Source organism: Triturus cristatus, chromosome 7, assembly GCF_964204655.1.
Source record: "Triturus cristatus chromosome 7, aTriCri1.1, whole genome shotgun sequence".
Classification (NCBI taxonomy): Eukaryota; Metazoa; Chordata; class Amphibia; order Caudata; family Salamandridae; genus Triturus; species Triturus cristatus.
The window spans coordinates 40835547-40862954 of record NC_140590.1 but is presented as its reverse complement, the minus strand read 5'-3'; the positions used below and the strand labels follow the sequence as shown (position 1 = coordinate 40862954).

Genomic DNA, 27408 nt, shown 5'->3' with positions numbered 1-27408 from the left:
GCTCACTGTGCATGGTAGTATGAAAGACTGTTGCACGGGACCCCTTTTTGGATGATCAACCCAAGGTTTTACATTTTTGGGGGAACTCGCCTGCTGGTAATTTTGTGCTGTAACAATTGGACACTGGTATCCTGTGCCCAGTGTGCGATCCTTAAAACATGTAGAAATTGACTTTAAACCTGATTGGCAACTTTCCTGTTAGTCTGTAGCAAATGGTGCAGAAGCATGAAAAAGGGACTAGGGTTCTCCCAGGAACATGTACCCTATTGGTTAGGGCAAGGGTCTTCAAACTGGGTGGTGGGCCCCCCTATGGGTGCCTCCAGTGATAACAGGAAGAGGGGTGGGGGGTCACCTGGCTTTGGCCAAAAGAAGCATTATGCTGATAAGTGCTTTGTTATATGCAGAAATAATTGAGCGGTAGTGAGGCGCTGTGTAATGGGCCATCACTGACCTCTTTTGTAACTTGTATCCTAGCGGGGAGCGTGTGTAAAAAGGGAAGTGACTTCAAATATTCTTCAAAACCCCCACCCCCATTTCTAGTAATCACACTGTGGTACTTTTGCACGTTGGTAAGGCCTGCCTGAGCAGAATAGTAGGTTTGACAATCATATATTTGAGTCCATATAGTAGGTTTGACAATCATATATTTGAGTCCATTTTTTAGATGGTAACAGGACTTCATTGCCATGTTTAAATAAGGCTAGACCTATTTAAACATTGTCAATTTAATTTTTTTTTCAAATTGAAAATTTCTGAAGGGAGTCCTGATTTTTTTTTTCCCCAACTTGGGGGGCACAGCATTACAATGTGTGTGTGTGTAAGTAAAGTGTTTTGCATGCAGTTCCCTTCTCACTGTGGTAAACATGAACAGACAAAGCATACTTGGATACAGTTCTGCTCATACGTTGTTTTGAGGATTTGGTGTTCAGTATTTTAGTTCGCCCTGCTGCTGCTGCCGTTGAGCCTCCGTGTGAGCATGCAGTGCTTGTGGTTCTGCACGTCTGCCCATTGAACATTTTAAGCTCTTCCCTTGTCTTGTAGAACCACTACGCCTATGTGTTTGATGGCCTCCCCCAGTTCCTGAACAGTGGTCTCCTCCAGTCTGATCGCAGTTTGATCGCAGCGTTCTGTGGCCAGGGCCAGACGGGACCCATCACCGTGGAGATCATGTCAGGTACAGTCTGCTGTGCTGCTCACCAGTGAACGGGAACCAGCGAAGATGGAGATTCACAAAGTGTGGGCTGTTCTGCCTGTGAGGGTGTAGATTCTCAGGATGTGAGCTGATTAAGATTTCCCAGGAGAAGGCTGCCCTCCCTGTGAGGGTGATGATCCCTGGGGTGTGGGCTGTTCTTCTATGGGGGTTAAGATTCCCGGGGTGTGGGCTGTACTCCCACTGAGGGCAATAATTCCCAGGGTGTGGGCTGTACTCCCAGTGAGGGCAATGATTCCCAGGGCGTGGGCTGTACTCCCAGTGAGGGCAATGATTCCCAGGGCGTGGGCTGTTCTTCTATGAAGGGTAAGATTCTCAGGGTGTGGGCTGTTCTTCTATGAGGGGTAAGATTCCCAGGACGTGGGCTGTTCTTCTATGGGGGTTAAGATTCCCAGGGTGTGGGCTGTACTCCCAGTGAGGGCAGTGATTCCCAGGGTGTGGGCTGTACTCCCAGTGAGGGCAATGATTCCCAGGGCGTGGGCTGTTCTTCTATGAAGGGTAAGATTCTCAGGGTGTGGGCTGTTCTTCTATGAGGGGTAAGATTCCCAGGGCGTGGGCTGTTCTTCTGTAAGGGTTAAGATTCAAAGGGTGTGGGCTGTACTCCCAGTGAGGGCAATGATTCCCAGGGTGTGGGCTGTACTCCCAGTGAGGGCAATGATTCCCTGGGTGTGGGCTGTTCTTCTGTAAGGGTTAAGATTCAAAGGGTGTGGGCTGTATTCCCACTGAGGGCAATGATTCCCAGGGTGTGGGCTGTACTCCCAGTGAGGGCAATGATTCCCAGGGTGTGGGCTGTACTCCCAGTGAGGGCAATGATTCCCTGGGTGTGGGCTGTTCTTCTGTAAGGGTTAAGATTCAAAGGGTGTGGGCTGTATTCCCACTGAGGGCAATGATTCCCAGGGTGTGGGCTGTACTCCCAGTGAGGGCAATGATTCCCAGGGTGTGGGTTGTTCTTCTATGGGGGTTAAGATTCCCAGGGTGTGGGCTGTTCTTCTGTGAGGGTTAAGATTCCCAGGGTGTGGGCTGTTGTTCTGTGAGGGTTAAGATTCCCAGGGTGTGGGCTGTTCTTCTGTGAGGGTTAAGATTCCAAGGGTGTGGGCTGTTCTTCTATGAGGGGTAAGATTCCCAGGGTGTGGGATGTTCTTCTGTGAGGGCAATGATTCCCAGGGTGTGGGCTTTACTCCCAGTGAGGGCAATGATTCCCAGGGTGTGGGATGTTCTTCTGTGAGGGTTAAGATTCCCAGGGTGTGGGCTGTTCTTCTGTGAGGGTTAAGATTCCAAGGGTGTGGGCTGTTCTTCTATGGGGGGTAAGATTCCCAGGGTGTGGGCTGTTCTTCTATGAGGGGTAAGATTCCCAGGGTGTGGGCTGTTCTTCTGTGAGGGCAATGATTCCCAGGGTGTGGGCTGTTCTTCTATGGGGGGTAAGATTCCCAGGGTGTGGGCTGTTATTCTATGAGGGGTAAGATTCCCAGGGTGTGGGCTGTTCTTCTATGAGGGGTAAGATTCCCAGGGTGTGGGCTGTTCTTCTGTGAGGGTTAAGATTCCCAGGGTGTGGGCTGTACTCCCAGTGAGGGCAATGATTCCCAGGGTGTGGGCTGTTCTTCTATGGGGGGTAAGATTCCCAGGGTGTGGGCTGTTCTTCTATGAGGGGTAAGATTCCCAGGGTGTGGGCTGTACTCCCAGTGAGGGCAATGATTCCCAGTGTGTGGGGCTGTTCTTCTATGAGGGTTAAGATTCCCAGGGTGTGGGCTGTATTCCCAGTGAGGGCAATGATTCCCAGGGTGTGGGCTGTTCTTCTGTGAGGGTTAAGATTCCCACGGTGTGGGCTGTTCTTCTGTGAGGGTTAAGATTCCCAGGGTGTGGGCTCTTCTTCTATGAGGGTTAAGATTCCCAGGGTGTGGGCTGTATTCCCAGTGAGAGCAATGATTCCCAGGGTGTGGGCTGTTCTTCTGTGAGGGTTAAGATTCAAAGGGTGTGGGCTGTATTCCCACTGAGGGCAGTGATTCCCAGGGTGTGGCTGTTCTTCTGTGAGGGTTAAGATTCAAAGGGTGTGGGCTGTATTCCCACTGAGGGCAATGATTCCCTGGGTGTGGGCTGTTCTTCTGTGAGGGTTAAGATTCCCAGGGTGTGGGATGTTCTTCTGTGAGGGCAATGATTCCCAGGGTGTGGGATGTTCTTCTGTGAGGGGTTAGATTCCCAGGGCGTGGGCTGTTCTTCTATGAGGGGTAAGATTCCCAGGGTGTGGGCTGTACTCCCTGTGAGGGCAATGATTCCCAGAGTGTGGGCTGTACTCCCTGTGAGGGCAATGATTCCCAGGGTGTGGGCTGTACTCCCTGTGAGGGCAATGATTCCCAGGGTGTGGGATGTTCTTCTGTGAGGGGTTAGATTCCCAGGGTGTGGCCTGTTCTTCTGTGAGGGTTAAGATTCCCAGGGTGTGGGATGTTCTTCTGTGAGGGCAATGATTCCCTGGGTGTGGGATGTTCTTCTGTGAGGGTTAAGATTCTCAGGGTGTGGGATGTTCTTCTGTGAGGGTTAAGATTCTCAGGGTGTGGGATGTTCTTCTGTGAGGGCAATGATTCCATGGGTGTGGGCTGTATTCCCACTGCGGGCAATGATTCCCATGGTGTGGGCTGTTCTTCTGTGAGGGCAATGATTCCCAGGGTGTGGGATGTTCTTCTGTGAGGGCAATGATTCCCAGGGTGTGGGATGTTCTTCTGTGAGGGCAATGATTCCCTGGGTGTGGGATGTTCTTCTGTGAGGGTTAAGATTCTCTGGGTGTGGGATGTTCTTCTGTGAGGGTTAAGATTCTCAGGGTGTGGGATGTTCTTCTGTGAGGGCAATGATTCCCTGGGTGTGGGCTGTATTCCCACTGAGGGCAATGATTCCCAGGGTGTGGGATGTTCTTCTGTGAGGGCAATGATTTCCAGGGTGTGGGCTGTTCTTCTGTGAGGGTTAAGATTCCCAGGGTGTGGGCTGTATTCCCACTGCGGGCAATGATTCCCAGGGTGTGGGCTGTTCGTCTGTGAGGGCAATGATTCCCAGGGTGTGGGCTGTTCTTCTATGAGGGGTAAGATTCCCAGGGTGTGGGCTGTTCTTCTGTGAGGGTTAAGATTCCCAGGGTGTGGGCTGTATTCCCACTGCGGGCAATGATTCCCAGGGTGTGGGATGTTCTTCTGTGAGGGCAATGATTCCCTGGGTGTGGGCTGTTCTTCTGTGAGGGCAATGATTCCCAGGGTGTGGGCTGTTCTTCTGTGAGGGTTAAGATTCCCAGAGTGTGGGCTGTTCTTCTGTGAGGGCAATGATTCCCAGGGTGTGGGCCGTTCTTCTGTGAGGGCAATGATTCTCAGGGTGTGGGCTGTTCTTCTGTGAGGGCAATGATTCCCAGGGTGTGGGCTGTTCTTCTATGGGGGGTAAGATTCCCAGGGTGTGGGCTGTACTCCGTGTGAGGGCAATGATTCCCAGAGTGTGGGCTGTTCTTCTATGAGGGTTAAGATTCCCAGGGTGTGGGCTGTACTCCCTGTGAGGGCAATGATTCCCAGGGTGTGGGATGTTCTTCTGTGAGGGGTTAGATTCCCAGGGTGTGGCCTGTTCTTCTGTGAGGGTTAAGATTCTCAGGGTGTGGGATGTTCTTCTGTGAGGGCAATGATTCCCTGGGTGTGGGATGTTCTTCTGTGAGGGTTAAGATTCTCAGGGTGTGGGATGTTCTTCTGTGAGGGTTAAGATTCTCAGGGTGTGGGATGTTCTTCTGTGAGGGCAATGATTCCCTGGGTGTGGGCTGTTCTTCTGTGAGTGGTAAGATTTCCTGGTCATGAGCTTTTCCGCCAGTGAGGGTGGGACAACCATGAAGTGGACTGCTGTGCTCGGTGGGGTGGAGATTCTAGATAACTTAAAAGAAAACACATTTAATAAGCAAAACGAGATAAAAATGACCAACACTGGGTAAGACAATCAGGATATCTGTTATATAGATAAAATGTTGAAAACTGATGCACAATTTGGATTTGAAAGTCAATGGTAGTCTTTGTTCACTACCCAGACGTGGCAGACCGAGTCCATTCTTACTCCAGATATGAAAGGCAGTTGCCAGCATGCCAATCTGCCTGTGCCCTCATAGAGGCTGGTAAGACAGGATCGAGGTACTCCTCTTGCACTCCAGTGCTCTTCCTTGCTTTCAATCTTCAAATAGTGTAACTGACGAGCGAGGAGGTGGAGAGAGATTCCTCTGCCCTCCATTTCGGCCAATCTGATGGACAGTTTGTCCAAGTGTTGAATGTTTGGATCAGTTGTACCTGTAGACCAGATGCATTGCACACACCTGTCATCTTGTGTTGAGTGCGGATGGTACAAGTTGTTTTTCTATGAAGTATATTTTTTGACTTAAGTCATGGTTCCCTCCAAGAAACACACAGTGCACCTAGACAAAGTCTCCTTTGCAGGTTCTTGTTTTCCACCTCCTGATTCTGGTGTGCTTTGGAAGCTCCTGGTCTGTCGAGCTGCAATCAGCAATTGTACGACTGCAGAGGCCTGAAGTGCCTTCTACAACCTCCTAAGAACCACCACTGCTGACGACGACTTGAATCAAGCCAATCCCAGAGGGTGTCTGTCAGCGCCAGATCATATGAGAAAGATTCCAGAGAGTGGGTACGTTGCACGTCGGTTCTGTCCTAAGAGTAAGTTTCCTGTGGTCGGACCATCACCAAATTTACGACCTATGCTTGGCCAGAGAAAACAAAAATACTATCCACTATGTAAGAGGCTGTTGGTGGATGCACCATAGGATGCAGCGCAATTACCCTACAGAACCAGTGCCAGTCTTAGGAGCTGAGGACATAGAAGGTGCCTTTTGGGAGCAGAGAGCTTGTGCGGTATCCCAGTGTGCCAACTGATTCAGAGTCATGAAATGCTCTCTTTTAAGGCAGCCGAGGATTAGGAATAGTCCTTAGGGGTCCCAGTTAGGTATGCACATAGGACACAGATGCTGTCTAAATCAGACACCACATGTGCCTTACAAGCATGGACCCTCCAAAGTTCGACCTCAACAAGATTCTTGAATTCGGAGCAAGCCCCGTAATTGAGGGAGACAAACCTTGAAGAGGCTTTAATTGGTTACGACCACTGTCCCTGAGCCGTCTCGACACCAAGAGCACTCTTAGACTTTGGAGAGGTCTTGACTACAGCTTCAGAGCCTCGAGTTTTAGCCTTGTCTCCTAAGCCATGAGCCACTGGGCTGACGTGGATTCCAAAGTCTGCACCAAAACGCATCTCAATGCCAGCTTTGTTGATGAGTAACACAACTGGCTCTTCGGCTGATCCGGAGCTGGCCTCCCCTCCTCCAGCGCCTTCACGGGTGAGTAGTGCGCTATATAAACCCCTGATTGATTGATTGATTGATTGATTGATTGATTGAGCTGCTGGAACAGCCTGTTGTCGGGCACAGGAATAATTTATTTTTTCAGTCCGCCAAAATGTTAGCTTGTCCTCCACCACAGGGAGCCCAGTACCAGTGCCTCAGAAGATGACAAAGCTCACATTTGAAAGTTGATCTTTGAAGATTTACATATTTTGCCCATAGCTAGATGTAAGCAAAAGGGCACCAGCCAGGCCTTTTCCTCTGCCTCCAACCAGCCATGCTCCTCTGCCAGCACAGTCACCACCTTCTCACCATGGTTCATACACACTAACTCTGATCATGATAATCCGTTCGTCCTCCAGAAGTCGCCCTCTGACCCTGTAACGCCAGATGGCATCCTTGGCAGGACAATAATGTGGACTCTGACGATGGCAACAACATTGAGCTCTGTCGGGTGAAGGCTTTCTCTCCGGACGACACTACAGCGGGCCCTGCTGTGATTCAAAGGGCAGCGGCTGATCACAAAGTTGAACTGCATGTCATAGAGGGGGAAGACGACTACTTGGTAGAGGCCTTATTCGAAACTGAACTGTTTGTGCAAGTTCAACCCATGCTGAAAAGCATGGCTGAACGTACAGTGGAGACCGGGGGTCTCGCCATTGCACCCGGGGGGTCTCGCCATTGCACCAGGGGGGTCTCGCCATTGCACCCGGGGGGTCTCGCCATTGCACCTGGGGGGGGGGGGGGTTTCGCCATTGCACCTGGGGGGGGGGGGGGGGTCTCGCCATTCCACCCGGGGGAGGGGGGTCTCGCCATTCCACCCGGGGGGGGGGGGGTCTCGCCATTCCACCTGGGGGGGGGGGGTCTCGCCATTCCACCCGGGGGGGGGGGGTCTCGCCATTCCACCCGGGGGGGGGGGGTCTCGCCATTGCACCCGGGGGGGGGTCTCGCCATTGCACCCGGGGGGGGGGGTCTCGCCATTGCACCCGGGGGGGGGGGGGTCTCGCCATTGCACCCGGGGGGGGGGGTCTCGCCATTGCACCCGGGGGGGGTCTCGCCATTGCACCCGGGGGGGGGGGGGTCTCGCCATTGGACCCGGGGGTCTCGCCATTGCTCTCCATCATAGTGCATACTGCTCGAAAGTGGGCATCCGCCCAAGAAGCAGGAAATGCACCATCTCCAGATACAGCCATAAGATTGATGCATCGGGAAAGTGTGTAGCAGTGGGAGCAGCAACACAGTGGTGCATAGCCAGGGTGTGGCCCATATCATTGTGCGGAGATAGAACATTTAGTTGAGCACTGTGAGAAAGTGCCATCTTTCTTGCATGGTATGCCCCCACTTTTTGCTAAATTGCTGAATGTACTTCGATTGAGTGTACCCTGGGTTCCTGCCAATCAGGTGCCCAGGGCCTATGTTCCTTCCTTAAACCACACAAACTCCAAATTGGCAAACCCTAGCCACATGTCAGCCCCTAGTAAATGGTACCCTAGGTACCCAGGGCCTTGTGACCAGGGAAGGCCTCTAAGGGCTGCAGCACTCATTGTGCCACCCTCAGAGGCCCTGTACCCTTACACACACACACTGCCCTTGCAGGCTGAGTGTCTGGGTGCAGGACAAAACAAAGAGTCGACATGGCACACATCACTGTGTACCATGCCCATCACCTACACTGCCAAGGCATATGTCAGCCACCCCTCTAGCTGGGTGCATTACGCCTATGGTGTGGGCACAGGAGCAGGAGCCCTGTGCCCCTACAGTACCCGGGTCCATTCCTGGGCACTGTAAGTGCAGTGCTGTCATTTAAGAATACATGGTGCTGAGAGCTTGTCAAACACGAGCTCCACAGCACCATATTGGCAACACTGAAGCCTGGGAAGTTTGGTATCAAACTTCTCAGCACATTGAACCCACACTGATGCCAGTGTAGGATTTAATGTACTAAGCACCCCAGAGGGCATCTTAGAAGATGCCCCCTTACAGCTAACTTGCAATCCACGTCTGCTCTGAGGCTGCCCAGGCTGCCACACAGCAGACACGTTGCTGGACCCCTGGGTGGGAGAGCCCCTGCTCTCCCGGGCCTGCAACAATGCACATCCTGGGTGAGGTGAGAAATCTCCTCCCCCAGGATGAGCAAAGGGAAGCTTCAAAGGCATGCCGCCAGTTGGAGTTTCCCCAGGCCACTGCAACCCCCCACTCTGGCGGGAAGCTTGGCCGGAAACCCCATACAAGGACAGGGGATGTGCCAGCCTGCCCACCCCACCCCTCAGGTGGGGGAGGCGAGGTGAAGCACATCTCCGGGCTCTCGCCATCTTGAAGATGGGAGGCCCTACCCTATCAGGATTAGGCAACTGCCCCCCTCCCACAGGAGAGAGGCAGGATAGGGGGTGTACCCACCCCAGGACAAGGACCCATTGGTCCCTGGCCTTCACCTACCTGTAACGCCCCTAAATCTAGTATTTAGGGGCCCCCTGAACCTTCCTTCCTGAGATTCCAGATAGAAAAACGACAAGAAGAGCAAGAAGAACAAAGACCTGCCCTGCAGCTGCTAAAAAGAGAAGAAGACACCAACTGCTTTGGCCCCAGCCCTACCGGCCTGTCGACTCTCGAACCTGCACCAGCGCGGCATCCCACGTGGCCAGCAACCTCACCAACCCCGGAGGACCTGGCTACCTTTTAGCTCTAAGCCCCTGGGACTCCCACGAGTAGAGGCTCTACTCAAGAAACCTACTTGCTATCCCTGGCACCAGCCCGGGACCGCGGACCCAACACACTCTGCACCAGCCAAGCCTGGCCAGTGCCGGAGTGGACAAAGACCCAGAGGACGACCCCACGGCGACTGTGACCCAGAGTCCGGCACCCAAGGACCCCCCCTCGACATCCCGGAAGAAGCCTGCAGCCTCAGAACCAAGTGCCACCCCAGCCGCGATCAACCAGAGGGTAAGATTCCCGACGTCAAAAGGCACCCCTGCACCCGGCGCCCTGCGACCCCCTGTGCCCAATCCTGGGGTACCCACCTAACCTACAACTACCCAACTTACCTCTCGAAGTGGTGGTGGCACCTGAAACATCCTCGTCCCCGAGCCTGCAGCCTCTTTCCAAACCGGAACATTCCCATTGATTTCCATTGAGCGCCCTAAGGCTCAAAAGCACCCTGCACCCAGCCGCCCGAGTGGCCCTGGCAGTGCCCTCTCTACTCTAACCTACTTCCCCACTTGCCCTGAGTAAGTGACCAGGAGCCCAGCTCCCACAGCCGCGTGGCTTGCCAGACAGCAGCCACCAACCAAGGCCCCCCTATCCCTCATAGGATAACATTGGGCCCAACTCTCTCTGCACCCGGCCGTCCTGAAACCGCTGAGGGTGAATCAACTGTACCTACCTGACACTGGGGGACCCCTGAGTCCATGCCCGGAATTTCAACACTACCAGTCGAGTACTTACCCTTAAACCGCTAACTTCATTTTCCTCATAGGGTAACATTGACTGGCTTTTTCTTCAAAAATCTTCTAAGTGTGAACTTTTCAAAACTGCAAAAATTCACCAAAAATCAGCCAAGTGACAAAAACGAATTTACTCACCTGCTCCTAGGTGAGCTCCCAGTGCTGGATCTTGGTGCCCAGCCCTGACTCTGAAAAGTGTTCACAACTATACTTACTTCTAACTCATTTTTCTCCCATAGGAAACCATTGTCTGCTTTTCTGTGAAATTTCTTCTAAGTGTCTACTTTTGCAAATTTGAAATATTCTTTTAAAATCGTACCATTTCTGCAAACGAAATTACTTACCTGCTTTTGATAAGGACCCCAGTCCTGGGTCTAGGCACCCAGTCCTGGATTACTAAAGTAACGATAAAGTACTCTACCTGCAATTTGAATTTCTTGCCATAGAGATCCATTGAATGTTTTCTGTGAAATATTTTCTAAGTGCTAACTTTTGAAATAGCTAAATATTATCTAAAAATCATTACAGTTATTAAGTCGACTTTCATCACTTGATTCTGAATACTGACCCCAGGCTGGTTCTAGGATCCAGACCTGGAATTCCAAAAGTAATCTGAAAAGTAATTTATTACAAATAACCTGAATTTACCATTGAGCTCAATGCATTGTTATGTTTAGGAAATAGGATTGTTTATTGCAACCAACTGTGACTGTTTACACAAATTTATTGCTTGAAACAAAAGTATTTATATTCAACCTCTCATTCTGAGAAAGTATATTTTTACCCCCTTGTGGTTCTAAAAATAAAACAAGCATATATTTTATATATACAAATCATTGGCCTAGAGTTCAGTTATTGAGTGTGTGAAACCATTTGCTGACTGAGTGTGTACAATAAATGCTTTACACTGTCCTCTGGTACTGCCTTACTGCTCGACCAAGCTACCACTTTTGAGAGTAAGGTCATACCTAACTTTGACCTCTATCAGCCTCTGGGGGACTGTGGACTCTGTACACCCTGTACCTATTAGGGAACAGTATATACAGAGCCACTTTCTCACATTGGTGGATCAGCGGTGGGATACAAACTTGCATTTGTTGGACTACTTGGTTACCATCTGATCACACGACAGAACTCTTAAAAATTGCCTTTAGAATTCTGATTGGTTTTTCCAAAATTCCTAAAAGTCTTGCTAGGGCCTTGCTTAAGTCCCATTAGAATTTTAGAAAAATAAAAGTCACTATAGTCAGGGTAGAGGGTTAGAACTGTCAGGTTAGAATGTCTCAAACAAACCCAGCTATTAGTGATAATAATAACATGGACCTGGTGGAGGAGCTCGACCTCACACCTTACTTACACTTGTCTTTCAAGGAATTGAGGTCCTTATGTAAACTCAAAAATTTACAAATGGGTCAGCATCCATCCAAACAAGGGCTCCAGGAGCTCCTGGCTGAGTATGCTAAAGACCACCCATCTGAACATGGTGATGGCCAGTCAGATGAGGAAAGGGAAACAGGGGAGGAGGACAGCAACCTCCCCATACTATTCCCTAGGGAGGAGATGGCACCCATACCCTCCAACTCAAGACATAGCATCTGGGCACCTAGAGACCACACAGGTGGCTCTGGTCCCAGAGACAACACTGGGGGACCCCCCAGTGAAGAGGACAGCCTTGTGAGGCTGGCCAAAAGAATAGATCTAGAGTCCAGGCTGCTGGCTCTAGAAAAGGAAAGGAGAGAGATGGGTTTAGCACCCATCAATGGTGGCAGCAATAATAAAAACAAGGATAGGGAGGAAACTTCTGACCTTAAAATCCCCAAAGGGATTGTCCCTAAATTTGAGGAAGGTGATGATATCACCAAATGGTTCACAGCCTTTGAGAGGGCTTGTGATATCAGGAAAGTAAAGAAACCTCTCTGGGGGGCACTCCTGTGGGAACTGTTCTCTGGTAACTGCAGGGACAGGCTTCTGACTCTCTCTGGGCCAGAAGCAGGATCCTATGACCTCATGAAGAAAGCTCTGATTGAGGGATTTGGATTCACCACTGAGGAGTATAGAATTAGGTTCAGGGGGGCTCACAAAACCCAGACCCAGTCCTGGATTGATTTTGTAGATTTCTCAGTGAAGACACTGGATGGTTGGTTAGCTGGACATGGTGTGCAGGATTTTACTGGATTGTACAATTTATTCATGAAGGAACATATTTTGAGTAACTGCACAAATGAAAAGTTGCATCAGCATTTGGTAGACCTAGGTCTAATTTCTCCCCAAGAATTGGGAAAGAAGGCGGACCACTGGGTCAAGACTAGGGTGACCAAGACAACCACTGGGGGTGACCAAAAGAAGGTGGTCACAAAACCTCCCCAGGGGAAAGGTGGTGAGAATCCCCAAGATAAAAAGTCTGAGTCTTCCAAAGGGCCCCAAAAACCTGTTCAGGTGGGTGGGACCCAAACTACTCCCTATGTGCCCCAACCATATAGGGGGAAGAACTTTGATCCCTTAAAGGCCTTTTGTAATACCTGTAAGAAGCAGGGACACCTAACTGTATCTTGCCCCCAAAACAAAGCCCCTAAGGCACCCAGTACAGCCACTCCTGGGGCAGCAAGTATACAAATGGGATCAGAGGTGTACCCTGAGCAAATCTGGGAACACACTGAAGCAAGTTTAGTCTCCTTGGGAGAAGTGGAGTTTGCCACTGTGGCTGTGTGGCCCCCCAACTTGAAGAAATACTTACAGTACCCCTGGGTGAATGGAACTAGGGTAGAAGCTCTGAGGGATACAGGTGCCAGTGTCACTATGGTGAAAGACACACTGGTTTCCCCTGAGCAATACTTGATTGGGAAGTCTTACCCAGTCACCAACGCTGACAGTGTCACCACTAGTCATCCCATGGCCATGGTAACATTAGGCTGGGGGGGGGTTACTGGCCTGAAACAGGTAGTGGTCTCTCCAAAGTTGCCAGCTGCATGTCTGCTTGGAAATGATCTGGAAACCTCAGCCTGGGCTGAGGTTGAGTTAAAGGCCCATGCAGCCATGCTGGGCATCCCTGAATTGGTGTGTGTGCAAACCAGAGCACAGAGCAAGAGGAAGGGTGAAAAAGTAGGTTTGGAGCCTGGAATAATGGCCCAACCAACCAAGAGGAAGGGCAAGAAGACTGGGGGACCAGCTTCTGTACAGCCAAACACTCAGAACCCCCTCCCCCTGGTAATGTGAGAAAGTGGCTCTGTATATACTGTTCCCTAATAGGTACAGGGTGTACAGAGTCCACAGTCCCCCAGAGGCTGATAGAGGTCAAAGTTAGGTATGACCTTACTCTCAAAAGTGGTAGCTTGGTCGAGCAGTAAGGCAGTACCAGAGGACAGTGTAAAGCATTTATTGTACACACTCAGTCAGCAAATGGTTTCACACACTCAATAACTGAACTCTAGGCCAATGATTTGTATATATAAAATATATGCTTGTTTTATTTTTAGAACCACAAGGGGGTAAAAATATACTTTCTCAGAATGAGAGGTTGAATATAAATACTTTTGTTTCAAGCAATAAATTTGTGTAAACAGTCACAGTTGGTTGCAATAAACAATCCTATTTCCTAAACATAACAATGCATTGAGCTCAATGGTAAATTCAGGTTATTTGTAATAAATTACTTTTCAGATTACTTTTGGAATTCCAGGTCTGGATCCTAGAACCAGCCTGGGGTCAGTATTCAGAATCAAGTGATGAAAGTCGACTTAATAACTGTAATGATTTTTAGATAATATTTAGCTATTTCAAAAGTTAGCACTTAGAAAATATTTCACAGAAAACATTCAATGGATCTCTATGGCAAGAAATTCAAATTGCAGGTAGAGTACTTTATCGTTACTTTAGTAATCCAGGACTGGGTGCCTAGACCCAGGACTGGGGTCCTTATCAAAAGCAGGTAAGTAATTTCGTTTGCAGAAATGGTACGATTTTAAAAGAATATTTCAAATTTGCAAAAGTAGACACTTAGAAGAAATTTCACAGAAAAGCAGACAATGGTTTCCTATGGGAGAAAAATGAGTTAGAAGTAAGTATAGTTGTGAACACTTTTCAGAGTCAGGGCTGGGCACCAAGATCCAGCACTGGGAGCTCACCTAGGAGCAGGTGAGTAAATTCGTTTTTGTCACTTGGCTGATTTTTGGTGAATTTTTGCAGTTTTGAAAAGTTCACACTTAGAAGATTTTTGAAGAAAAAGCCAGTCAATGTTACCCTATGAGGAAAATGAAGTTAGCGGTTTAAGGGTAAGTACTCGACTGGTAGTGTTGAAATTCCGGGCATGGACTCAGGGGTCCCCCAGTGTCAGGTAGGTACAGTTGATTCACCCTCAGCGGTTTCAGGACGGCCGGGTGCAGAGAGAGTTGGGCCCAATGTTATCCTATGAGGGATAGGGGGGCCTTGGTTGGTGGCTGCTGTCTGGCAAGCCACGCGGCTGTGGGAGCTGGGCTCCTGGTCACTTACTCAGGGCAAGTGGGGAAGTAGGTTAGAGTAGAGAGGGCACTGCCAGGGCCACTCGGGCGGCTGGGTGCAGGGTGCTTTTGAGCCTTAGGGCGCTCAATGGAAATCAATGGGAATGTTCCGGTTTGGAAAGAGGCTGCAGGCTCGGGGACGAGGATGTTTCAGGTGCCACCACCACTTCGAGAGGTAAGTTGGGTAGTTGTAGGTTAGGTGGGTACCCCAGGATTGGGCACAGGGGGTCGCAGGGCGCCGGGTGCAGGGGTGCCTTTTGACGTCGGGAATCTTACCCTCTGGTTGATCGCGGCTGGGGTGGCACTTGGTTCTGAGGCTGCAGGCTTCTTCCGGGATGTCGAGGGGGGTCCTTGGGTGCCGGACTCTGGGTCACAGTCGCCGTGGGGTCGTCCTCTGGGTCTTTGTCCACTCCGGCACTGGCCAGGCTTGGCTGGTGCAGAGTGTGATGGGTCCGCGGTCCCGGGCTGGTGCCAGGGATAGCAAGTAGGTTTCTTGAGTAGAGCCTCTACTCGTGGGAGTCCCAGGGGCTTAGAGCTAAAAGGTAGCCAGGTCCTCCGGGGTTGGTGAGGTTGCTGGCCACGTGGGATGCCGCGCTGGTGCAGGTTCGAGAGTCGACAGGCCGGTAGGGCTGGGGCCAAAGCAGTTGGTGTCTTCTTCTCTTTTTAGCAGCTGCAGGGCAGGTCTTTGTTCTTCTTGCTCTTCTTGTCGTTTTTCTATCTGGAATCTCAGGAAGGAAGGTTCAGGGGGCCCCTAAATACTAGATTTAGGGGCGTTACAGGTAGGTGAAGGCCAGGGACCAATGGGTCCTTGTCCTGGGGTGGGTACACCCCCTATCCTGCCTCTCTCCTGTGGGAGGGGGGCAGTTACCTAATCCTGATAGGGTAGGGCCTCCCATCTTCAAGATGGCGAGAGCCCGGAGATGTGCTTCACCTCGCCTCCCCCACCTGAGGGGTGGGGTGGGCAGGCTGGCACATCCCCTGTCCTTGTATGGGGTTTCCGGCCAAGCTTCCCGCCAGAGTGGGGGGTTGCAGTGGCCTGGGGAAACTCCAACTGGCGGCATGCCTTTGAAGCTTCCCTTTGCTCATCCTGGGGGAGGAGATTTCTCACCTCACCCAGGATGTGCATTGTTGCAGGCCCGGGAGAGCAGGGGCTCTCCCACCCAGGGGTCCAGCAACGTGTCTGCTGTGTGGCAGCCTGGGCAGCCTCAGAGCAGACGTGGATTGCAAGTTAGCTGTAAGGGGGCATCTTCTAAGATACCCTCTGGGGTGCTTAGTACATTAAATCCTACACTGGCATCAGTGTGGGTTCAATGTGCTGAGAAGTTTGATACCAAACTTCCCAGGCTTCAGTGTTGCCAATATGGTGCTGTGGAGCTCGTGTTTGACAAGCTCTCAGCACCATGTATTCTTAAATGACAGCACTGCACTTACAGTGCCCAGGAATGGACCCGGGTACTGTAGGGGCACAGGGCTCCTGCTCCTGTGCCCACACCATAGGCGTAATGCACCCAGCTAGAGGGGTGGCTGACATATGCCTTGGCAGTGTAGGTGATGGGCATGGTACACAGTGATGTGTGCCATGTCGACTCTTTGTTTTGTCCTGCACCCAGACACTCAGCCTGCAAGGGCAGTGTGTGTGTGTAAGGGTACAGGGCCTCTGAGGGTGGCACAATGAGTGCTGCAGCCCTTAGAGGCCTTCCCTGGTCACAAGGCCCTGGGTACCTAGGGTACCATTTACTAGGGGCTGACATGTGGCTAGGGTTTGCCAATTTGGAGTTTGTGTGGTTTAAGGAAGGAACATAGGCCCTGGGCACCTGATTGGCAGGAACCCAGGGTACACTCAATCGAAGTACATTCAGCAATTTAGCAAAAAGTGGGGGCATACCATGCAAGAAAGATGGCACTTTCTCACAAGCACCTCCCAGAGGCCTTCTGTAAACATGGCAGACAGTAACTCATTCAAGGGCAAGATGATCTCAAATGCCGACATTGGGTACTGCTTCCAGGGAGATAAACACATCCTCAGGTCCAACAGCATGTGATGAAAGTTTCTGTTTGATGGTGAATGCTTGCTTGGGCCACAAGTGGACACCATGATGTAAAAATAATTTTAAAGGACACAGGCCAAAGCCAAGGGTGCACTCCAAAGTAAAAGGTTTTAAGTCTGGGTTCGCTGCCAACAGGTGACAGCGGGTGCCCGAGCTGCAGCAGCACTGCAGCGTCTTGGTTTCCTTTAGTGGCAGGCCAGAGGGACAAGGCCAAAAGACCTTCAGACAAATAGGTTTCAGAGGGAACGGTCATCTCCAAACAGTGATTTACCCTCCATTCCTTTAAATCACTACACCTCTTGAGGGAAGGCTCCGGTTATTTCTTCCAGTATGGAAGAACTTAACATCAGACAAAGGGGTCCTGTCCAGTAAGAATACTGCTTAGAGTTTCACACCACTCCACCAAACATCTCACCTTGTGGTCAAGCCGTTAGTCAAGAACACCAGAGACTGTTGCAAAAAAGGTGCACGCGCTTCTCCGCAAAGGCGTCAGAGAGCCTGTTCTTCTGCACCAGTTGGGTCGAAGGGTATTCTCTCAATACTTCTTGATCCCAGTGAAGCACGGCACCCTACAGCCTATCCTAGACCTTGGGACTCCTTACCTTTGCGTACTGTTGGACCACTTCAAGGTGACCACGCTCCAGGCCTGCAGCCTATCCTAGACCTCAGGCCTCTAAACCTTTGCATACTGTTGGACCACTTCATGGTGACCACGCTTCAGGCCTACAGCCTATCCTAGACCTCAGGCCTCTAAACCTTTGCATACTGTTGGACCACTTCAAGGTGACCACGCTTCAGGATGTCATTCCCATGCTGGGCACAGGTCATGCAGCGACCCTCAATCTCAAGGACGCCTACTTTCACATCCATTGCTACCTCAGGTTTGTGGTAAGTAGACAACACTACCAGTGCCGAATTCTACTCTATGGGTCACAACAGCTCAAGGGTTTGTATTGAGTGTCTAGGGGTGATTCCAGCGCACCTGCACGCAGCGCCCTCGTTGTCTTTCGGTGTCTGGAGATTTGGAAGATGAGGAGGAGCAGCTATGAGCAGTGCCTATCGCACTCACAGACCGTTAGCTATGAGCAGTGCATATCACACTCGCAGACCGTTAGCTATGAGCAGTGCCTATCACACTCACAGACCGTTAGCTATTAGCAGTGCCTATCGCACTCGCAGACCCTTAGCTATGAGCAGTGCCTATCACACTCACAGACCGTTAGCTATGAGCAGTGCCTATCACACTCACAGACCCTTAGCTATGAGCAGTGCCTATCACACTCGCAGACCGTTAGCTATGAGCAGTGCCTATCACACTCACAGACCCTTAGGTATGAGCAGTGCCTATCACACTCGCAGACCGTTAGCTATGAGCAGTGCCTATCACAGTCACAGACTGTTAGCCATGAGCAGTGCCTATCACACTCAGACCGTTGGCTGTAAGCAATGAGCAGTGCCGATCACACTCGCAGACCGTTAGCCATGAGCAGTGCCTATCGCACTCACAGACCGTTAGCATTGACTTTCACACTCACAGACCGTTGGCTATGAGCTGTGTCTATCACACTCGCAGACCGTTAGCTATGAGCTGTGCCTATCACACTCGCAGACCCTTAGCTATGAGCAGTGCCTATCACACTCACAGACCGTTAGCTATGAGCAGTGCCTATCACACTCACAGACCGTTAGCTATGAGCAGTGCCTATCACACTCACAGACCCTTAGCTATGAGCAGTGCCGATCACACTCGCAGACCCTTAGCAATGAGCAGTGCCTATCACACTCGCAGACCCTTATGTATGAGCAGTGCCTATCACACTCGCAGACCCTTAGCTATGAGCAGTGCCTATCACACTCGCAGACACTTAGCTGTGAGCAGTGCCTATCACACTCGCAGACACTTAGCTATGAGCAGTGCCTATCGCACTCACAGACCGTTGGCATTGAGCAGTGCCTTTCACACTCACAGACCGTTGGCTATGAGCTGTGCCTATCACACTCGCAGACCGTTAGCTATGAGCTGTGCCTATCACACTCGCAGACCGTTAGCTATGAGCTGTGCCTATCACACTCAGACCGTTAGCTATGAACAATGCCTATCACACTCACAGACCGTTGGCTATGAGCAGTGCCTATCGCACTCGCAGACCCTATCACACTCGCAGACCCTTAGCTATGAGCAGTGCCTATCACACTCGCAGACCCTTAGCTATGAACAGTGCCTATCACACTCGCAGACTCTTAGCTATGAGCAGTGCCTATCACACTCGCAGACCCTTAGCTATGAGCAGTGCCTATCACACTCGCAGACCCTTAGCTATGAGCAGTGCCTATCACACTCGCAGACCCTTAGCTATGAGCAGTGCCTATCACTCACAGACCCTTGGGTGTGAGCAGTGCCTATCACTCACAGACCCTTGGGTGTTAGCAGTGCCCATCACTCGCAGACCGTTAGCTATGAGCAGTGCCTATCACACTTGCAGACCGTTAGCTATGAGCAGTGCCTATCACACTCGCAGACCCTTAGCTATGAGCAGTGCCTATCACTCACAGACCCTTGGGTGTGAGCAGTGCCTATCACTCACAGACCCTTAGCTATGAGCAGTGCCTATCACACTTGCAGACCGTTAGCTATGAGCAGTGCCTATCACAGTCACAGACTGTTAGCCATGAGCAGTGCCTATCACACTCACAGACCCTTAGCTGTGAGCAGTGCCTATCACACTCGCAGACCCTTAGCTATGAGCAGTGCCTATCACTCACAGACCCTTGGGTGTGAGCAGTGCCTATCACTCACAGACCCTTAGCTATGAGCAGTGCCTATCGCACTCAGTTTGTTGCTGTTACACAGGGGAGGTTTCACAGTCGTTGCCTAAACGCCTCCTCTCTCCCTGAAGCAGAGATGAGACCTCGGAGCAGTGTTAGTCACAGGCTGAGCCTGTGCCAGCCTGTGAGAGCAGTCGTGGTGCTGGGGATGCTGGCCTCATGCGATGCCGCACCCGGTGCAGAGCTGCCGGCCGGGCCATGGGCCCTCTGGAGAGAGCTAGTGTTGGAAGAGTCCAGAGTTCGGCTCAGTCTCAGACGATGGAACAGGCACTTGATACTGGGCAGAGAGTTCTTCGACTGAACGTTACGAGACACTTCTCCCTTGGATGGTAGCGAGCACATCCGGGCACTTAGTTCAAGGTATCTGGATGCAACAGCAGCAGAAGATGCGTATCGGTTAATTAGAACTGACAGCTGTTCGACGGGCGCTCAGTGCTTTACATGCGGATTCATTGCATGTAAAACACTAGTTCACATGTCAACAGATGCAATGAACACCATGTTCTCATGCAGAAGCAAGGAGGCGCTCGCTCACCCTGGCTTCCATCATTGGCACAGTCGATATGGCACCTTCAAACAACCCTATTGTTGCCTCTAGCAGAGCATCTGCTTGGAGCGACCGGTGACGTCATGGATCTGCTGAGCAGGACATCTCAACAAGTACACGCGTGGGAAATCCCCAAGTACTTCTAAAGTACTTCAGACATTGGAGGAAGCCCTCCGTCTTCCTCTTTGCCGCCGCATACCGCGCCAAGTTCTAGAGCTTGGCCTCCAGGTGCCAGTCACAGCCCATGGGAAGGCTCTAGGATGAACCCGTCATGGACATTTGCTCCCACTGCCCACCCATTCTCTCATAGAGCAGGAAGTTGAGACCAGGGTCCCGGACGCTCATTGCTCTGACGTGGACAGGGCAGCAATGGTACTCTGCATTGCCGGAAGTTCTGTCCATCCACAAGAAGGTCTCCTAACGCAGCATTGGGGTCCCTGAGACATCCAATCCCAGCAAAGTGAACCTTACAGTTCGGTACCAGAGGTTTTAGATTCCAAAGGAGTGTGAGCTCATCTTGTGCGAGGCACGCCTACCTACCCCTCGAGTGGGTCATGCTGCAATTTTGAAAGGATGTGTCCAGTGTTCTATGAGAGGAGGCTCCGCGCCTCTGCGGTCCTTGGTGAAGGGCATGAGTAACTCCCCTCCATACTTTAGAAATGTCAGGGTGAGCTTGCTTCTCCATTAGACGTTTAGCAGTGGGTGCCAAGCAGACTTCTTTGTACAGCATCCTGGCAATCCGAGTATTTACACAGGGTCTTCCGAGTCCTCCCTTTAGGGCCGCCACCAGTCCCATCCCGGGGCAGGACTGTTGTCCTAACGGCTCACGGGATCCCCAGCCGCGCCCTTAACATTCCTGTCGAATGCAGCATCTTTTATGAAAAGATCTATTTCTAGTAGGGATCAAAGGTTGTCTTCCAAATGCATCTTAATCCGACCATTGGCTTCTTTTTGCAGCCTCCTTCTCCGGCGGGAGGGCCATGTGATGTACCAAAGGCTCTCACGGACATCGACCTTCTCAAGAAGCGGCAGCGGTTGGCGCCTCCACAAAGTTTCTCTTGGAAATCCAGTTCCAAATCTGAGATTTCTCGGTGGATCGTAAAATGTCCCCGCGCAAGTTATGCTAAAACTAAACGAGCTCTGTGCACAGGGCCGACTGCACTCTCTGCTTCCAAGAATGCTGCGACGCGGTCCACCCCTCAAACTTTCACGGAACAATTCTGTGTGGACATTCAAGGCCATTAAAGGCACAGGGGGGCAGACCGTCCAATCCACACGTCTGGCACATCCACTCGCAAGCAGCCTCGGCAGTGGGAAATAACTGATTTCAGGTCTGTGCAAAGCACGTGATCTGCAGCTACACAGGGTACAAACTGGAACAGATTCCTTTAATTGCATCTCTCGTTGTAGCTGGAAGTGCTGTATTAGCCTGTACCCTCTCACCTCCGCAAGGCAAGCTGAAGGTACGGATGCTTTGCGTTAATCACATATTTTCCTTAATAATGCATCTGCACAGAATTACTATTCTGCTTTGTTAGAAAACGAGGCAGCATCTGTGAGGCCTGCACAAATAACATGACTACATTTGTCCTTCACTGCGAACCAAACACCCAATTGTAGCGCCTGACTCTCAGAGGGTAGCGTTGCAGAGCAGTCTGAGGCTTACTCAAGGGAGGTGGTGTGGGCTAGTAATCGCCATTTGCAGGTGTACAAAAATAACACTAAATAATTGATTGTCCAGTCTGTACTTTGCTTTATAAAAGTAAGAGTACATTTATTAAACGCACACTACTCAATACTATGCACCAATTTACAAATATACATAAGCTGTTGGAATTACTTTGTGACATTGCAGAACATCTCCACCCCTCCCGCAAAGGGGGGGTGGGGTCTAGTACCACCACTCCCATGTATGCACATCAACTTGCCCCCAATGCAGATAGTTAAACATAACCTGGAGCGAGGGCCCTGCGCACTGGCACCATCCCAGTGGCGACCCACCCCATTACCTCAACAAGCATTAAAAAGGGGTAAACCTGCCGTGGTGACACATGACCCTGACTGAGCATCTCCTGCTGACCATAAAGTATGCACCTCTATATCTTAAGGGCTAGCAGTCTGGGGTCTTCACCTAAGCGCAGCAGCAAGAATCCATGTTTACGCACACTTTAGAATGAGAGTACTCATCACCTTGGTTGATCATTTGAATGCATTGCAATTACAGCCCCTAAAGGCATCACAGATGAAATCACAGGATTGCGCATATACAGCCAGACACCCTAGCAGGACTGTCTGGCAACATAGCCCCACTTGGCTTATGACATCTCCTTACACATGTGACTTACAGTCCCTTCAAAAGAAGTACTCCTGGCAACTACACTTCTCCTTCTCACTTTAAAAGGAATCACAGGTAAAAACATGGGATTACGTAAATACAGCCAGACCCCCTAACCGGAAGGTCCAGCAACATAACTCCATTTAGCTTAACATCACCTTACACATATACTTCACTTTACACATGTGACTTTCAGTCCACCTAAAAAGAAATAACCAATAGTAAATGCATTTCGGTGCAATTACACCACTTCACCTCCAGGGGATGCCCTTCTCCAGACATCCCCAACTCAGCCCTTCACTCCATGAGGCGCTTCATAGTACACCCTCAGCTGCAGAACAGAAGTTCCAGCCTAGAAGGTGTTAAAGGCTGGCTGAGCCCTTGAGGGGTTATTCTTTCAGATGCCCCGTGCAACTTATGGGTGGACTGTTCTTCTTTATGCTGGGGGAGGTTGCGGTGCTCCTGCAGCCCCCCTGCCCTCCTCTGGGGGCCACCAGGCACCAAAATGGCCGATTTCTTCGTGCTGGGGGGGGGATGACTGGGCCTCTCCAGCAGCTCCCCCAGCACCTTTTCACAAGTGAGGGTGACCCCCCCCTCCTCTGGGGGCCACAAAGCACCAAAACGGCAGATTTCCAAATGCCTGGCGATGCATTATGGGGCGCTTCTTGCTCCTCTTTACCAGCCCCCGCCACTGGGAACACTCTCCTCTGCCCTCTGGGTCTCTGAGAGGGTAGATTCAGCAGTGTGGTGTCTTCACTGGCTCCCTGCGCCAGCCTTTCGCCAGGCTCTCTTTCTGGGCCTCTCTCCCTGCGCAGAGGCCCCTGCTTCTGTGCACCAGTCCTGGGCTCTTTTTCTGGTGCTGATAGGGTCCTGGGGGCAGTCAGGGGGGTCTCTCCTTCCAACTGCCCATTGCGCCAGGCTCCAGCACCTTCAGCCTCAGCAGAGCACACACCCCAGAGAGCTTCTCTTCCTGTGCAGGCACTTTGTAAACATTGAGTAGGGGGCTGGCAGGAAGTCTCTGTTGGTCCTATCAAACAGCGACACATCACGTCCCTGCCCCTGCTCCCTCCTTCTTGTCCAGCCTCTGGGTTTGTTAAAAATGGTGTCATCCAGTGTCTCTGAAGCCCCTTTTGCCCACACTGCCTTCCCTCCTTGGTGCAGCCTGGTGCCTGGCACCCAGCGACAGCTGCTGATGGATGAGCCTATAGCCCCTCCCATCTTCTTTTCGTGGAGAGGAGGCCCTCGCTTGTGGAAGAAACGTTATCAATCCATCCAGCTGAGGTCAGCCCTCAGCCTGGGTCTGGTCATGGCTGGCTCAGGGAAATATGATAGTTCTGGATGACCCAAAAGCAGTACAAATAAGACTTTGGACTCTGCAGAATACTTCTTTTCACATTTGCTACATTGGACTTAAGTGCGTGTCTGGAATCTGTAGGCCTAATTGAAGTTAATCTAGCCCCTGGCTCCACATTCCCATAGGGGAATAATGAAGTAAAAAAACAGTAAGACACACTGACTTTCCCTGGCATGTTTCCAGTGTATAAAGCCTATTCCACCCAATACTGCATAAGTCCTGCCACACCATTCACTTTGTAGTTGCTCCTGGACTGCGCACGCTAGGAATCTCCCCTGAGCAGCCCGTACACGTGTGCACACGCATGTACACATGTCTGCATGTAACCAGCCCGGTGTCCCTTACTCCAGCTGCTGCGCAGTGGCCTGGTCAAGCCAGGGGAACACCAGTAAAATCCCCATGCAGTCTCTTACATCCTGAGTTCACTGTGGGTGAGTCCCAACTTATGAGGCTCCCCCACAGTTAAAGCTCAACAATTAGGTGCTCAAAAATCAAAAAATCCGGGCGGCCCATAGTGTCAGAACCACCTTCTAACATGCTTCCATTCATTCACTTATTTAGGGGCGTGGGACATCTGAGGTGTGGAGTCTGTCCTGGTGTATTTAGGGTTTCTGGGAGGGAAACGAGTTGCGTCAAAACAGACACTTCTGCTTTGAAGAAAAGCACCTTGCAGCACACGTGCTGAACACTAGATGGCAGGAGTGTGTAAGGCATGTGGTCTACAGCACTGCAAGCTACAGGATGTAACCAAGTAAGTGAGCTAGTTTCATTTGTGTCCTGGCAAGTCCTAAAGCTGCCAGAGTTCCGGAGGGTGTGCAGGGCACCGATTACACCAGGAAACTGGCTCAGCCATTCCCTTCATCCAGGGCTCCAGCAGTCCAGTTCCCCACCGACTCCTTAGCTGCTCCTTTGTGTCAACCATTTTGTATGTAGTAGAAAAAAACATATAGAAATATACAACTTTGTCACATTCTTTGACATATCTTGACTGAATTATGAGGTTACTATAGAGGAGGATGCCAGCACTGCTAATGTGACCCTGCGACTTCCGGTGTTCACCAGCCTTCATTCATAACCCCTTAGACTCTAAAACACGACTTAAGTCCCAGGACCCTTCTCATCTGACCAGCCCATCTGGCTACCCTCTAAACCCCCTTTAAGGGGATCTCGTGATTAATAAGGCATAGTAATCGAAAACGAAACAAATAAAAAATAGGAAAAGGGTGAATCAAAACCCAATGTGCTCAGGACCCCTAGTTTGGGATGCCCGGGTATGCCCACCACAACCCCCTGTCCATCCAGGGATAATGCAGAGGCTGCATGAATGTGCCATCTAGTATCCCGATTGGTCAGAAATTCCCCTCACACCTAGTCAAGCTAACCACAATGGTCGTTGAGAACGCTTCATACTTTTCCAAACTGACACCATAACCAGAAAATACAGACAATTCTGAGTGTTACGAGGGCCGCCATGGAGCACTCGGATGTCATGTGCGTAACATGTGTTTTGTTCCCCCTTGCCTGACATTTGTAACCTGTGATTTCTTGGCTGTGCCAAACCCCCACCACAAGCGGTTCGAGTGCGATGATGACTCTGAGGCGATAAGGGACAGCGCTGTTTGTTCTTCTTTCAGTTTCCATTGAGGGGGATCGAGAGCCGTTCCCTGACCCTACATCTGTTGGGTTGGAGTATAACCATCGGACTTTGGGGAGGAAGCTGCCTTCGCTATGCGCTCACGTCACTGCTCTAAACCAGTTACCCCACTCTACCCTATCGAATGCTTTCTCTGCATCTAACAAGACACTATCTTCTCCTCCCTGTCAATCATACTTGCACATCACATGAGGTGGCGATTGCAGTTGAGCTGCGCAGGAGGGACACAACCTGCTTGGTCTGGTGGATTTACATCCGTAAGGCTCGTTTTAAGCAGTTCACACGTTTGTGCTGTGAAGAGTTTGATGTCTGCGTTAGTCAGGGAGGTTGGTTTGCAATGTCCGCATTGTATCAAATCCTTATTTGCCTTTAGAATAAGAAAGCTTTTTTATTAAATTCTGGGAGGTGCATGGTTTCATGCGAGGTGCCTGAAAAAACCTTAAGCAGGCATGGGACATGTGTCCCTTTGTTGGCTTTGTAGAACTGAAAGGGGAATCCGTCTAATCCTGGGACTTTGTCCACAGGCATAGTGTCAACTGGCTGTTCCTTTCTTCCAGCATCATTTCAGCTTCTACGCACTGGATTAGCAGCCGGTCCTCTGACTCACGAGCACTTCTTTGCCTTTTTGTCCCTGAGGCTACAGGAGGCCCAGCCGGGAGTCCACTTCCAGTCTCCGATACAAGGGGGCAACAGGACAGGTCGCAGCCTCCCTCTTCCGGGCAGACTCAGACAGTAGCTGCTCTCATAGTTTGGACACAAGGGAATCAGGAAGGGACCTCTGCCCTCTTCTAACTGGCAACAGACTATCTCTCTGTTTGGTAGTTCAGTGTCCATTATTTCTTCAGCCCTTCTCCACCCTCCCAGGTGTTCAGTTGTTTTCCCATCTTAACCGCACCAGGTTCCACTGTTCACGGGGCTTTCTGAGATGGCGTAGTCTCCTTTTACTGGTGGAGTGCTTTGTCCTTCTTAAATGAGTTCTCTCCCCTGCATTCCTGTTTGCGCCTCTCTGCCCTCCCAGAGGAAGAGAAGCCACTGGGTTGAGGCTGGCCACATCAGAGGCAGGTCCATAGTGTACCTGTAGAGTAGGAGCAAGGAGCTTTGCAAGGTGTTTGCTTGGGCCTGGAGGGATGTCACTGCCCCTGGTCTTCCTGCCTGTGCTCCTCCAGCAATGTAAGCCTGCAAGGCCAGTATACATAAGGCCTTGTATGAATGCTCATTGCATCCGGCATGTGGGATTAGACCGCACCTCGTGCACAGTGTTACTGTGCCCTTTTCAGATAGTCAGATATGCCAGTCTGAGTTCACAATTGTTATCCTGTTTATGGGCCACCTGGGAGGCGGAAATCGGGCGGGTGCTCCATGAGGGGGAGTGGGAGAAGGCTTTGAGATACCCTAAGAAAGTCTCCAGAAACGCACGTTTTAAAAACATCCAATATTACATCCTACACAGGGCCTATCTCACACCTGCACGCCTCCAACGATTCTACCCTGACACTCAGTTCCTATGCCCCAGATGTCACGAACAAAATGCAGACTTCCAACATATGTTTTGGAGCTGCTCCGTCATTCAAATCTTCTGGCACCACATTCACACCGCTTTGAGTACCCTCACTGGGCTAACTTGCATGAACACTTGGGAGGCCAGTGCCATAGGCATCTTTCGCGTAAGTAAGCAGCACAAGGTGCAGACTCGCTTCCTCTCCTTAGCGGTGCTCTTGGCCAAACGCAGCATAGCCATGCATTGGCGTTCCCCCACCGGTCCTCCGGTGGCGGCGTGGGTGGGAGCTACGTACAAATGGGCGGCGGCGGAGGAGGAGGTGAAAGGGACCCGCAAGCACCCTATATCAATGGAATGGGCCATGTTATTATACCAGTTTAGGCAGCTCTCCCCGGGGGCGGACCCACCAGACGACGCATCTACACAACTAATCCAGAGTACACAGTCACAGGCCCTGCCCACCTGAATCCGTAGACTCCCAACCGCGCGAGGTCTTGACAAACCCTAGCTCCAGGCACACTATTACGATTCTCAGTCGTACCGACTAGGATAGGCAAACATGAGTATCAGAGGTACCTCACCATCACGACGCTACATTCCCTCACTAGTGTAATTGGATATATTCTTCCATATTCATTCCCTAGTTTATACCTATG

The 27408-nt window shown here is 50.9% G+C and overlaps 1 protein-coding gene across 1 annotated transcript in view; it reads left to right on the top strand.

The window, feature by feature from the left end:
* Positions 1-27408, top strand: part of MEGF8 (multiple EGF like domains 8) — a 634126-nt gene that overhangs the window by 359456 nt on the left and 247262 nt on the right. Inside the window, exon 25 of the mRNA XM_085615576.1 lies at positions 1042-1174. Coding sequence (XP_085471702.1) covers positions 1042-1174 — 133 coding nt within the window. The remainder of the gene's footprint in view (positions 1-1041; positions 1175-27408) is intronic.